The sequence below is a fragment of the Leucopleurus acutus genome (assembly GCF_964270905.1).
Source record: "Leucopleurus acutus genome assembly, chromosome: 9".
NCBI lineage: Eukaryota > Metazoa > Chordata > Mammalia > Artiodactyla > Delphinidae > Leucopleurus > Leucopleurus acutus.
In genome coordinates this window covers 50,347,905-50,361,306 of record NC_139144.1, presented here as the reverse complement: position 1 = coordinate 50,361,306, position 13,402 = coordinate 50,347,905, and the positions used below count along the sequence as shown (strand labels likewise).

Sequence of the window (13,402 nt, the reverse complement as noted above, 5' to 3'; positions counted from 1 at the left end):
CAATAGTTGTTGAATTGTGGTATGCGGTGGCAGGACTGCCAGGCAAGCCCAGAGAGTCCTCTGACAGCTTCCGGCCAGGTCTGTTCACTGTATGAGTTGGGTGTACATTGCATGCCTGTCCCCAGATATTCCCTTGCAGGTAACTGACATTCATTCTTGTAAGATTTATAGAAAGTTCACAACCCGTGTTTCAAATACAAAATCCACCTAGGAAGGATCAAGAAATAAAGATCTAGAGGACAAGCCTAGCTCTTTTACCCCCTGGCGCTGTCAAGGGGCAGCCTAAAAGACACTAGAAAGGGCCGGGGCTGGGAAACGGGAACAAATCTTTGATTTCACAGTCTTGCCTGCAGCCTTGACTGACAGTAGCTGCTGCTTTCACTTCCATCTGTGGCTTCACGCCTTTTTAGAAGAGACTCAGGAAATCTCCTTCTCGTCTTAGAGGGAATATTTTCAGCCTAAGAGGAAAATTCTGAGCATGAGAAGCAAGCTTGCCTTGCTTTCCCACACCCAAAGACAGAGACTCATAAGACAATAACGGTCTGGAAAGAATCTAAAGACACACGGTACAAAACATATTTAGTTTATTATTTTAAGTGCTCTTCTTAATACCATCGCAGTGAAAACAAACAGTAGACCGACAACCACCCTCCCCCTCCAAACAACGTTTAACTTATATTTATGTATTTGCTAACCACTCACATCTTGAAATTCATTCTATAACATCATAGACCCATGGCAAATTCTGAACAGAGAAATTCATTGTAGGAAAATATGATCATAAAAGATATGGTTTAAGTGGATAAAACCCCCAAAATTTTAACCCATATTTATGATTTAATCTGGATCAAGTTTTATCTGCATTGGTGTACGGTTTTTTTTTCCAGGGGATACTGCAGTTGTTTTTCCAGGTTCATTTACCGAGGAACACTGCCATCATGTGGCGTGGTGTGTTAAAGACAGCACATAAATGACAACTAACAGCATGGCTTTAATTCTCTCCAGAAAGATGTTCACAGCTTTTAAATGTGCTTTGTTGTTAGAAGCTGTATTTGTGGATTTCTTTCTAAGAGAGCATTCTTAAATATCTGCCGAAGGATGAACTCTGTGTGAGCTTTTGAATCCCCTGAATACATAGCAACCACAACAGAATATCACATATATAAAATAATAATTGAACACCGCTTGTTTTACAAATTTGTAAAGTTTTCATAAATTTATCCACTTTAAAGAGAGTAGGATGACTTTCTCGTGTGCACTAAAGTGGCTGCCTATTTTTTCTTCACACTGCTAAGTCCACTGGGGAGAGGAGGTATAAAATGAGAACTGTAGGGAGGCAGCATCAAAAACTAAAGTATGAAGCTTGACCCTAAGTCTGAGCCCCCACTTTGCCACTGATTAACTGTGGAATCTTGAGTAAGTCACACAAGCTATCTGGTCTCAGTACTTTCTTTCCTTAAATAAGTAGGTTTGATACACTTAAAGTCAAAACTGTTTTCTAGTTTAAAATTCTGTGATTCTACTTGACAAGTAAGTAAGTTCTTGAAAAAGCAAGAATGCTGTTTTTCTTTAGGTAGATTATTTTCCTATGGTTTTCCTGTAACTGAAGCTTTGTCTGCAGGACTCATCATGCAAAATTTTCTCTGTAAGAACCCAGAGATTATGTGTTATGTTCAGCAGTGCTCCAGAACAAACAGCTTTCACGCATTTTGTGGGCATTCACAGCTTAGTATCTCCACAAACATAAAATAAAGTTGAGGAATCTTTCTAATTGGTAAAAAGCTTACTGGCTTCTGAGAGCTGTAGGGTTTTTTTGTTTTGTTTTGTTTTGTTTTTTTGCGGTACACGGACCTCTCACTGTTGTGGCCTCTCCCGTTGTGGAGCACAGGCTCTGGGCGCACAGGCTCAGCGGCCATGGCCCACGGGCCCAGCCGCTCCGCGCCATGTGGGATCTTCCCGGACCGGGGCATGAACCCGTGTCCCCTGTATCGGCAGACGGACTCTCAACCACTGCGCCACCAGGGAAGCCCAGAGCTGTAGGTCTTAACAGATGTTCCAGAATGTTAGAAAAGACAACTCAGAACAGTCTGATGTCTTTAACACCTGAAAGGGAAGGGCAGTTTTCTTCCCTCTTGCTTTGTAAATTTGTCAAAATTAAAAAGCGGATGCAAATGCTGTGTATGTTCTGATGAGACAAAATTGTGGTAAATGATTCCCTCGAGTTGATTTTGTGATGTGTGTAACGGGGTGAGGGATGGAAATACAAGCTCTGCTGGGCGTTTGAACCATGCTGGAAGGGCATGTAAATGCAGGCCAGTTGCTAGGAGACCTGGAGCACAGAGTCAGTGCCCCCCTGTGTGCGCAGGGATGTTTTATCTCAAGAAACCTTGTCTTTCACAGTCAACGATGACATTAAATGTAGTCTGTCAAAATTCAGGTGGACCAGAGCTTGGTTATTGCTTGTGTCAATCCAGCCATTCTGTCATCCACCACTCATTAAGGGAGCAAATGAAAGAGAACAATGTAACATGGTGCCAGCGACCAAGAAGCCCTAGAAAAGCTCCAAGTGATGCACTACAAATTCAGTCTAAATACTCTCACATGGAAGACAGCTGGTTTGTTCGCCGATATTAATTCCAAGTGTGTAGTAGTGGCTAAAGAATGGCTTCAGCATTCCAAAGAGAAGGATGCCAGGCCACAAATAGAGTTCTAAGTGAAGATGTGCTTGAGAAGGATTTTGAGCCCTATTGCTTACAAAGCAATCATTTCAGTCATTTGTGGGATTTTTAAAAACAGATTTTATGCTAAACACACGCTTCCAGTTTGTAATTCCACCAAGAGCTTTAGAATTGAGACGGTATTAAGAGTTCTTCCAGCGCCCCCAACTGGTTGAAGACAGAAACTGACCCTCTCTGCGGGCAAGGGCAATGGGCAGCCCATTCAGAGAATGGGGCACGGACGTCTGCCCTTGTAAAACACTCTCAAGCTTTGCCAATATCCAGGAGACCCCGAATTCAATGAGAGAAAAAAAGAAAAACTAAAGGCTGAGGAGTGGGTCTAGTAGGTCTCCTTTTGATTTAGAGGAAACTGAGTCATTGAGAGGTATTTTGAATTATTTGAAACACACACAGCTAATTATCACCAGAGCTGGCAACACAACCAGGTTTCCCAATCCAGTGCTCTTTTACAGTAACACCAGGAGCTACTCAGGAGAGTTTTCTTTCTCAGGAGAGTTGTGATGTTCTGTTAGCTCTCACTGATATGAACGGCAGCAACAGTAATCCTGTAATGCTTCTGGAATGCTTTACAACGTACAAATCACATTTATATACATTGTTTGGTTTGATTCTTTCAACCATGGAAATTGTTCTTATGAAATAGTATGCTTAGCACACAGACTTGATCTGCATTGTTACAAAAGTATAGCTGTAATGGTACTAGTTTGCGAGGTCTCTGTTATAAATCGTCTGCCATGCCCCGACATGAAGGGTGATGTAGGGACCTTGGAGAACAGGGAATTGAAACCCTAATATAGTTTGAGAAATTTTTGTGTTTGCTCCACTTCAATACTGAATATCCACAAATAAAATGAAGTGTGTACTTTTCTGCTTATTTATGGAACATATAAAACTATCATCAATGATAAGCCATTTTTGAGAACTTAACTACCAGGCCAAACACACAGCAAATACAAAAATGCTGTTCTAAGTTTAACTTAGAGAATTGGACTTGGGTTCAAGAAGTATAAGAAATGAAATAAATGACGTACATCAGTTCCACTGTTAAGCTTTATTGAGCTTCAAAGATACCTGAAAAGAGGTAGAGGTATCTGAATCAGGATGGCCTTTTAGGGTCACCTCCTTTTCCTTATCTCAGGGCACTAGCATCTCCTGCTTCCATGACCTAGAAAGCTCTTCCCCTAGATATCAGCATGCCTTGCTCTCACACTTCTTTCAGGTTTTTGCTCAGGGAAAGTGAGGACTTCTCTGATCATATATTTGAAATTGCCGTGCTTTCCAAGGCCATAACACCTTCCCAGGGCTAGCCTGGAAGTGGAGGGTGCTTTTTTTCACTTATTGGCCCAAAGGAACATACATTTTTCTGATCTATACATGGGTGACTTATGAGCTGGCTGGGATCCTAGACTTTCCCTAGTTTATTATTCTCTATGGCATGTATTACCACCTGACAAACTATGTTTTTTTACTGTTTTTTTAATTGTCTGATTCCCCTATGATCCCTTCACTAGTACACAAGCTCCATAAAGGTAGGGATTTTCTTCATGTGTTTACAGTGCTTAAGAAGAGCCCCAGCAGTGGCTAAGATGAACCCCCTCAATGACTCTCATTTCCTGGTATTCATGCCTTTCTTTTTCTTTCTCTTTTCCTTTTTTTGGCCACACTGTGTGGCTTGTGGGAACTTCCCTGACCAGGGATATAACCCGGGCCCCTGAAGTGAAAGCCTGAATCCTAACCAGTAGGCCACCAGGGAAGTCCCCCATGCCTTTCTTTTATCTTCATCTCACATCAAATCAGGGCAGCTCAGTGTGGCCAAAAGAATATGGTGGAAGTGGTGGTGTATGACTTCCTAAGTCAGGTAAGAAAAGGCATTGCAGCTTCCAACTTTCTCTCACGGGTTCTTCATTCTGGGGGAAGCCAGCTGCCATGTCATGAGGACATTGAAGCAGCCCCGTGGAGTACATGGACAAGAACCAAACTGCGTGCACCAACTTGTTAGCTAAGTGACCAAACCATTCTGAAAGGGGATCTTTTAACACCTAGCCTTTGAGTCTTCCAGCAGAGGACTCAAATATCATGTAGCAGAGACAAGCCTTTCCCTTTCCCATAGTGTCCTGTCTGAATTCTTGACCCACAGAAACCATGAGAGATAATAAGTGATTATTATTGCTTTAAGGTCATGCATTTTGGGGTTACTTGTTATGTAGCAAAAGATGACTAATATAGTGCCTGGCCCATAGTAAGTTCCTAATCAATGTTTATTGAATGAAGAGGTAAATTAAGCAGATTTTTTCCTAGGTTACTTATTGATCATAATACAATGCCTCACAAAACTCTATAAGAAGCCTTTGCTCCAATAGCAACGTTGGTTTGGAGTCTCAAGGAGTAGGCTTGAATCTTGGATCCGTCATTTATTTGTCATTTAACCTTGTATAATTCCCTTACAGTCTTTGCGTTCTTAGTTTTCCTAATCTGTAAACTAGAAATAATGATGACAATTGTAATTACACCACTGACAGTCCCAGCAACCTGAAAGTGCCCTGATGACTTTATAGATCCCTGGATCAGAGCTCTCCTGAAACCCATGCTTTAACTGGAATTGTCCATTCTGTAAACCGATACATCTTTTTTATTATTTGTCAGTTTCAGTTGTTGGTGTTACCTATAACCAAAAGCAATCTTTATACAAAACATGAACACTCACATATATGACACAATAACAAACAAAACAAGATGGCATGTAATCAGTAAGATGCTGCATGGTAGACTTAAGTATAGCAGCTAAGAAGAAAAAGATATCAGACCACCTTATCAACAATTTCTGTGGGCTGATGGCGAGGACATCCTAATTCGTCTACCTAGGAAAGTCAGGGAGGCCCAAGGGGTTCTGTTTTCACAGAAGTTTTGGTTTCTGTAGGTATATCTTAGAAGCCTTGGCTTCTGGTTTCTTCTCTTGGTTGCCTTTGATAGGTAGTTGCTGGCTTAGTAGCATCAAATTCATGTTTAAATGCCTTCAGGGACCAAGGAGCTATTTGTGCTTCAGAGAAGATACTCCAAGTGGTCAGATTATGTTGTACACAGACATCAAGAAAACAAGCAGCCGGGCTTCTGTGCCTGCTGCCTCCCCTATAGGTCCTCAGAGAGTACAAGAGGGTCTTCCAGGCCCCTTGCACAGTATCATCACCTTGTTGGAAGGTTCTTCGCTTTGCTCCAAGAGGAGAGGACACTGTCCTGAGCATGTTGTGAAACACTAATAAAAAACTCTTCTTACAGGATGGGGAGTTTTTATTTTTAAGATCAGAGGAGACAGGAATTTCTGACGGGCCTGAACAGACAGAGTGAAATATAGTCTCTGTGTAATTTTGCCTCTTGAGGCCTAGAGAGACGGTGGCTTGAAGCAGTGGTCTGGATAATGTGGAAAGCTCTCAAATGTGTTTTATTAGCATGGGTCACTTTACTTCCTATATATTAGAATGAACTTGAGGGGCATTTTAATTAAGCTGTTATTTGTTTTCTAAGTGCAAATAATAATCTCTTAGTTTTATCCTCTGCCGCTCAGATAAATTGGTCAATAATTGATTTTTTAGCACAATAATCCAGGTGACTTTCTCAATTTCCTGCATTTCTTCATGGAAATTTGCTTTGTTTTCTCAAAATATTCTGCAGGATTTGCATTTATTTATTTTTATAGTTATGAGATGGGACCGAAATAGCTTTGGTGGGAAAACTTAAAGTCCTTTCTTTAGGTCAAAATTATAAATTTGTTTCCAAACATTAAATCAGTGCTTTTAATTTTCATTCTTAAATCGTGTACTTTGTAGCCCTCAGCCTTCAGGGCCAAGTCTTGATGTTTATCAACCCAAGGAAAGAAAGTATGAGAACACCCTAGGATATATTGGCCTTTGATAAGGTTTAAATCTCAATGCTGACTTTTAGAAATACAATAGTTGTGAAAATCAGGCTTTAAGAAAATGAGGATTTTTTTCTAAATAATTGTATCTCCTTCTTTAGTATATCAAGAACCATGCTCAAAGGATTCAGGATCCAAAGTTTCTTCCACAATGCAATGACAGCTCTTCCACCTATGGAGGGAGGTCAACAAGCTTGCCGACCTAGGGAGACAAAGAAAAAGTTAAAGAGGAAGTAAGAAGTCTAAAGCTGGACCCTTTTAGTCAGGAAGCCTGGAAGTCTTGAGGGATTATGAGAAGAGATGTAGGTTGATTGAGGGGTTAGATGCCACGTTCTCATCCCTAGTCACACACTTGTTTCAGAGTTGAACGTTGGTAGAGCCATGGAGAGGGGAGGGGACTTGGTAACAAGATATGCCTGAGGAGGTCTGAAGATGCTGAGAGCAGTGACTCAGCATCAGGGAGAATGTAGACCCCCCTGGAGAACCCCAGCCCTCAGCTTAGGTCCATGTCCATTCTGGCCCCAAAAAGATGGCAAGAAGGTGGCTATAGAAAGCTGCTGGTTCTTCATGGTCTCTGTATGAAGTGTGAGAGAGTGACAGTGTGCCTGGAGAGAGGACACAGAGTTTCAGAGCATAGATTGGACTAACATAGCCAGAGGCTGTGGTATTTGAGGACATCAAGATTGGAGGCAAATGACTAGGATCACGTTCTCCAGTGGTGGATGCCAGAAACCTGAATACACCCAGACAAGACCAATTTAGAGGAGCCACTCTGCTATGAAGATCAGGGAGGGTCTAGAGGACAATGAGTTCATCTTAGGACTGCCTCTCCTCTCATGAGGTCATATAAGCTGCATTCCTACCCCTGACTGATCTTCACCTGGTGTACACTGGTCTAGTCATAGTGGTTATTTATGGCTAAATTCTCTTCTAATTGATTCTGGATGCTAAGTATTAGTATTTTGAATTAGTATTGCTCCTATACATATCCCATATTTTCAGAGGGAAATCCATATTGGAAATGACCATATTAGAGGGAAATTCAAAATTCTCAAAGATAGAGACTTTTATCCAAAGAGACTGAGGATTCACCTAAAGAGACTGCTAAATATTTGGATCAGACTAAGCATATCCAGTTGGACTAAAATTAAGTTGTCCTTCCCTTTGCCACTAAGTTATGTAGAAAACCCATAAGGGGGACCAGATCAATTAATTGCATATAAACAAGCTATATTATTTCTGTATGAAATTCAGTGAATTACAACTTTGTGACAGTTTCTAGTGTACAGGAGATTGGAAAGATCTGGGGACTTCATTACTACTTAAATCCATTAGCTTAATTCCACATGGGCAGGGATTTTTGTTGTTGTTGTCCACTGCAGTGCTCTGAATAAGTGTCTGGCATATTGAAGGTCTGAGTAGGTATTTGTTGAAGGAATTACAACTGTAACACGAGGCAAGCTTGCAAAGTGCCCTCTAAGAATCCCAATACAATTTCAACAAAAGCAGAGTGTCCCTGGTGTCATCCATCAGAATCCTTTGTTTTCAGCTCCCTCTAGGAATATTATGTTCCATGTTAGGCACCAAAATTTAAGAGGGGCATTTATCAATCAACTAAAGAGGATCCGGAAGAGAACAGGCAGGACAAGAGAATTCTGAAAATCACCCCAAAAAGAAACAGTTGACACTACCTGAGGAAAAAAGTGATTAATGAGAGAGAATGCTATTTTCAAATGTTAGAAAGAGTATAATTGTAAATGTATAATTGCATGTTCATAATTAGACTTAATGGAAAGAAATTATGAATAGGCAGATTTTGACTCAATATAACAAAGAAGCTCTGACTTTAACTTTCCAATAATGGAATGAATTGCTTTGTGAACCACAATGTGAGATTTAATTATGTATTATCTGATATTTCCTTTTCAATATTCATTGGTATTTGCCTCCCTCCCTCTCAACTTATTGTTTATCCTTGAAAGCAGAAAATGTAAAATTTGGAATGGTAAGGTTAGATTAAAAACTTTATTACTGTTAAGAATTATGGAGCCTATTAACTGATCACCCATTATCTTAGTCCCTCGGGTCACAAGGTGGCAAACTCAAATATGAGAACATACCCTTGACTGTTGGGTCTATATCTCACTTGGGTTTTCTGATGTCCATCACAAAGTGAAATTGCAAATTTTGTAAATCAGCTAAGATTTCATGAGGTTGATGAAAACGTTGGAGAACTGCCCAAATCACATACAAAACCATTTACTAATGGCAATTTGTCAGTGTTATTTCTGTTAATAATTGCATAAGAAAAGTTTGAGAGCGTGAGGATTTGACTGGTGTTTTAGAGGGAACTCCAGCCATTGAGTTTGTATGTCATTGGAATATCAAAGGATGAAGAAAGGCCCTTGGCAAATCTGTTGAAGCTCTTGAGTACGTTTGTAAATATGATTCTTTTTATATATTAGTTTGACAAAAACCATTCAAAAGGTAAAGTATATTGCTTCATGTCATTATGAAATTGAATCAGAAGAATTAAATATCTTTCTCCGAAAATAGTAAACATTGTATTTTGTGGTTCTATGAATTATACAAGTAACTGTCAGCCTACAAGTTAAATATTAGATGAAAATATGTTCCCTATAATTTTTGCTTTTCTTTTTCAAGATGAATTAAGAGAACCCCACCCCCACCCCCCAACTGTGAAATTCAGTCTTAATTTTAGGTAGTGTGAATTTTCGTTATCTTTTCCAGGACTAATTATCCTCCAATAAAGTAAAACTCTATGTCTCTGTTTCCTCTACCGGGAATGCTTTTCTTTCTCTTAGGTTTGTCAAAAAGGGCCAAAACATATCCATCAATAATTGCTATACTTGAGTCACACATGTGGACATAAAAGGAACAGTATCTTATTCTCAACCAAGCATAGTGCTAAGGACGTTGTAAATAATCAATGAATAATTCTTTATTCATTCATTATTCATTTATTCGTTCATACTGAACACTGAGGGCAGGAGAATGATTTAGTTCCTTACTTTATGGAATCTACAATTCTGTGCTTATGCTGCGTTACCAAGTTATCGTTATTAATACGTTCAGTGCAGAAATACATTTTTATCACAAATGTAATTTGTGCTCATTGTAGATGACTTCAGAAAATAAGAAAGAGATAAAGAAGAAATCAGATGTAATCTTAGCATTAGGAGATAAAAGCTGATGATATTTGGGAATTGATGCATGCGTACAGAGTTTTCTTCCTACGTGTGCATTTAGTACACATATTTATACATTATATAGATAGAGACAAATTATGTAAATATATACATATATTTGTACATTATATAAGTATAGATTTTTGTTTGTTTGTTTGTTTGTTTAATTTATTTATTTATGGCTGTGTTGGGTCTTCGCTTCTGTGCGAGGGCTTTCTCTAGTTGCGGCGAGCGGGGGCCACTCTTCATCGCGTTGCGCGGGCCTCTCACTATCGCGGCCTCTCTTGTTGCGGAGCACAGGCTCCAGACGGGCAGGCTCAGTAGTTGTGGCACACGGGCCTAGTTGCTCCGCGGCATGTGGGATCTTCCCGGACCAGGGCTCGAACCCGTGTCCCCTGCATTGGCAGGCAGATTCTCAACCACTGCGCCACCAGGGAAGCCCAGTATAGATATTTTTAAAGAATATTTATACTACATATACTATTTTATAAATTACTTATCTCATAGATATTTTAAAATCAGTATATATCTACCTAGTCATAATGACTGAAGGGTGTTTCATTACATGGATATGACATAATTTGTTTATCAAATTTTTTGCTGTCAGTCACTTAGATTGCTTCCATGTTTTTTACTATTGTTAACAATATAATCATCTATATATACATTTTTATTCATTTATCCATCAATTATTTCAGGACAAATACTTTACACTATGTTAAGCTTGAAATTTTATCTTCTTGAAGATTTAAAATTAAGAATATTAACAAAAATCTTAAACATTAAAAAAAGTTAATCTACCATATTAGAAGTCAAGATAGTCGTTGTCATTGGGGGTCAGGTGAGTGTTTGGATTGAAAAGTGACATAAAGGGAGTTTCAAGTGTACCTGAACGACTCTGTGGTTCGACCTGGGGGTTGGTTACAGGGGTGTGTTCATTTTGTAAAAATTGGACAAGCCGTATACTTATGACTTGTCACTTTCTACTTTCTTGTATTTGTGTTACACATCAATGAAATAAGTTAAAATACTATGTTACAATTTGCATCAATGTCTATATGCTTATATAAATTCTAAGAATTGAATACTATTATCATTTTTAGTTTTTTTAAATTCATGTTGCTAATTATTCTGCAGAAAGTTTGCACCAGTTTTGACTCCCACAGAAAATATATAAAGTGTAATTTCTTTATGTTCAAATTAACATTTACTATCACAATTTTTCTAATTTGTACATTTAAAAATGGAGTATTTTTCTCCCTTGGAAAATTTCAAACTTACAGAAAAGCTGAAAAAATAATATCATGGTCATCCGTAAATCCCTCATTAGATTTGCCAACTTTTAATTTTTTGCCACATTTGCTTTCTCTCTCTGTCTCTATTTACATACACACACACATTCACATATCTATACATGTATATATGTATACATATATATACACATTTATTTTTGTATTTCTGAATTATTTGAAAAGAAGCTTTAGGCATCATGACAGTTTACCCCTTAAGAATAAGAATATTATTCTATATAACCACAATACTTTTACCACACCTTAAAAAATTAACAATAACTCTATATTATCAAGGAATATCTAGTCCATATTCATATTTCCACAACTGTACCAATATAGTCTTTTCTAACTGATTTTTTAAAATACAAGATTAAATAAAATTTACTCAGTCATTGCATTTAGCTGTTTTGTCTCTTTAGTCTCTTTTTACCTAAAATAATCCCCTACCACCATCACCCTACCCTGCTTTCTTTCATGATGTTGAAATTTTTCAAGTCTAAGTCACTTGATAACCTTCTGTTTGTTTTCAAATGTGTATGACCATGCTTGATTTTGCAGGCTCTTATTACAGAATTTTATAGGTTTTCAGAAGCACATGTATCAGCCACTGTAACAAATTTTCATTTGTGGCTATTGGTTAATCAGAGCAAGACATTGGATCTCCAGTTGAGCACCAGATGTTTTTACTGAGGGGAAAAAAAAGAAAAGTTAAGAGCTTTTAAATCTTACATTATTACTTTGATTGTATAAGAAATAATAGTGACATTTCATTCTCTGAAATGTATTGTGAGGGTTTTCCTTCATATTGATACACTATGTTATTCAATGAATTAGTTAGTATAGAACCAGTTTAAAAGACCTGAGAGTGCAGTGACAGCCAAGAAGGATATTTTGAAGTTTAAAATGGTCCCTATATAAATAGAACGGATCAGCATAACTTTGGGATAAAATTAGCTGACAGTTTGTGGGCTCTCTAGCATGTGCCTGTTAGCTTGGTGCCGCTCTCCTGATAAATCACAATACAGCTTCCAGAGGGAGAGGAAGGATGGACAGCACGGCTGCCCCTATCACTAAATCTGCAGCTGCCAAGTTAGTTAAGAGGAATTTCCTTGAGGCTGTAAAGTCAAATGACTTCGGAAAATTGAAGGCCATTTTAATCCAAAGGCAAATAGATGTGGACACAGTTTTTGAAGTTGAAGATGAGAATATGGTTTTGGCATCTTATAAACAAGGTAAAAATTATAGGTGTAATTGTAAAATCGATAGAAAATGGATTTGCTTTTTTAATGCACAGCCTTAGTCACCCAATCTAAACCGGTAGCTCTTACTATTTCTTTAAATATATACTTAAAAAATATTTCTAATGTAATCATTTCTTTCTTTTTAAACTAGACAAAATCATGAGCTGGTATATATATAAATATATTCTTTCTTCTCTTTACTTTCCTTCTCTTTTCTTTCTGTATCCCTGTGCCTAGAATTTGAAATCCTGGATAATCATATTTAGTAATGCAATTTTCCTCTATTTCTAACTTTATTTCTTCTTATAAGTACATAGAATAAAGAAACCGTCTCTAGATTATGGCTAAACAGATTGCTGAGATCTAATCCAGACAGTATGACTGGCTTGGGAACAGGCTGCCAGCCCTCTGTTAACAGGGCTACTTAAAGATATATCATCTCTACATCCACCTGGAGGAAGAAGAGGATTTTTGCCCCTATTTGAAGGGTTAATAAATGGATAAGGCTGTACCGTGATACACCTTTATGATCCTTGTCATTTTAATGAGTTTTCAGTTCAGGCAGAAAAGCTGAAACCAGAAAAGCCAAAAAGTTAACTTTTTTCAATGCCTACAGTGATAGATCAAAATTGTAGATCTACCTAACATGGAGTATCTGCGTTATGAAGAACTAAGGATAGCAAAAATTAGAACTGAATTTTTTTTTTTTTATCACGGGATTTTCTGGAACCCATGCTTAATAAGTCAGAAATAAATTAGAAGTGAGCAGATTCTGATTTCCCAAATCAGCTAGTTAATGGGAAATTTGAGTAGCGAGGCCATCTGGTAAGCGGACTGCAAACAAACACCATGTTCAACATCACTTCTGTTTAAACAAAATAGATGATAAGGTCTTGTGTACAGCATTGAGAAAGAGAGATCTTTTTTTATGTTTAAAATACTTTCCATTTGTATATAAATCATCAGCACCATCAATCTTCAGAAATGAATACTTAATGGTATATATTTCTAC

At 38.1% G+C, this 13,402-nt stretch overlaps 1 protein-coding gene across 2 annotated transcripts in view; it reads left to right on the top strand.

The window, feature by feature from the left end:
- Positions 1–13,402, top strand: part of ASB4 (ankyrin repeat and SOCS box containing 4) — a 120,873-nt gene that overhangs the window by 44,210 nt on the left and 63,261 nt on the right. The window contains exon 1 of one of the 2 annotated variants that reach the window (XM_082846466.1): positions 12,174–12,381. The exons of the other annotated variant lie outside the window; for it this stretch is intronic. Coding sequence (XP_082702592.1) covers positions 12,195–12,381 — 187 coding nt within the window. The 5' untranslated portion in view covers positions 12,174–12,194. Of the gene's footprint in view, positions 1–12,173; positions 12,382–13,402 lie in introns of those variants that run through there. 2 annotated transcript variants of the gene reach the window in all.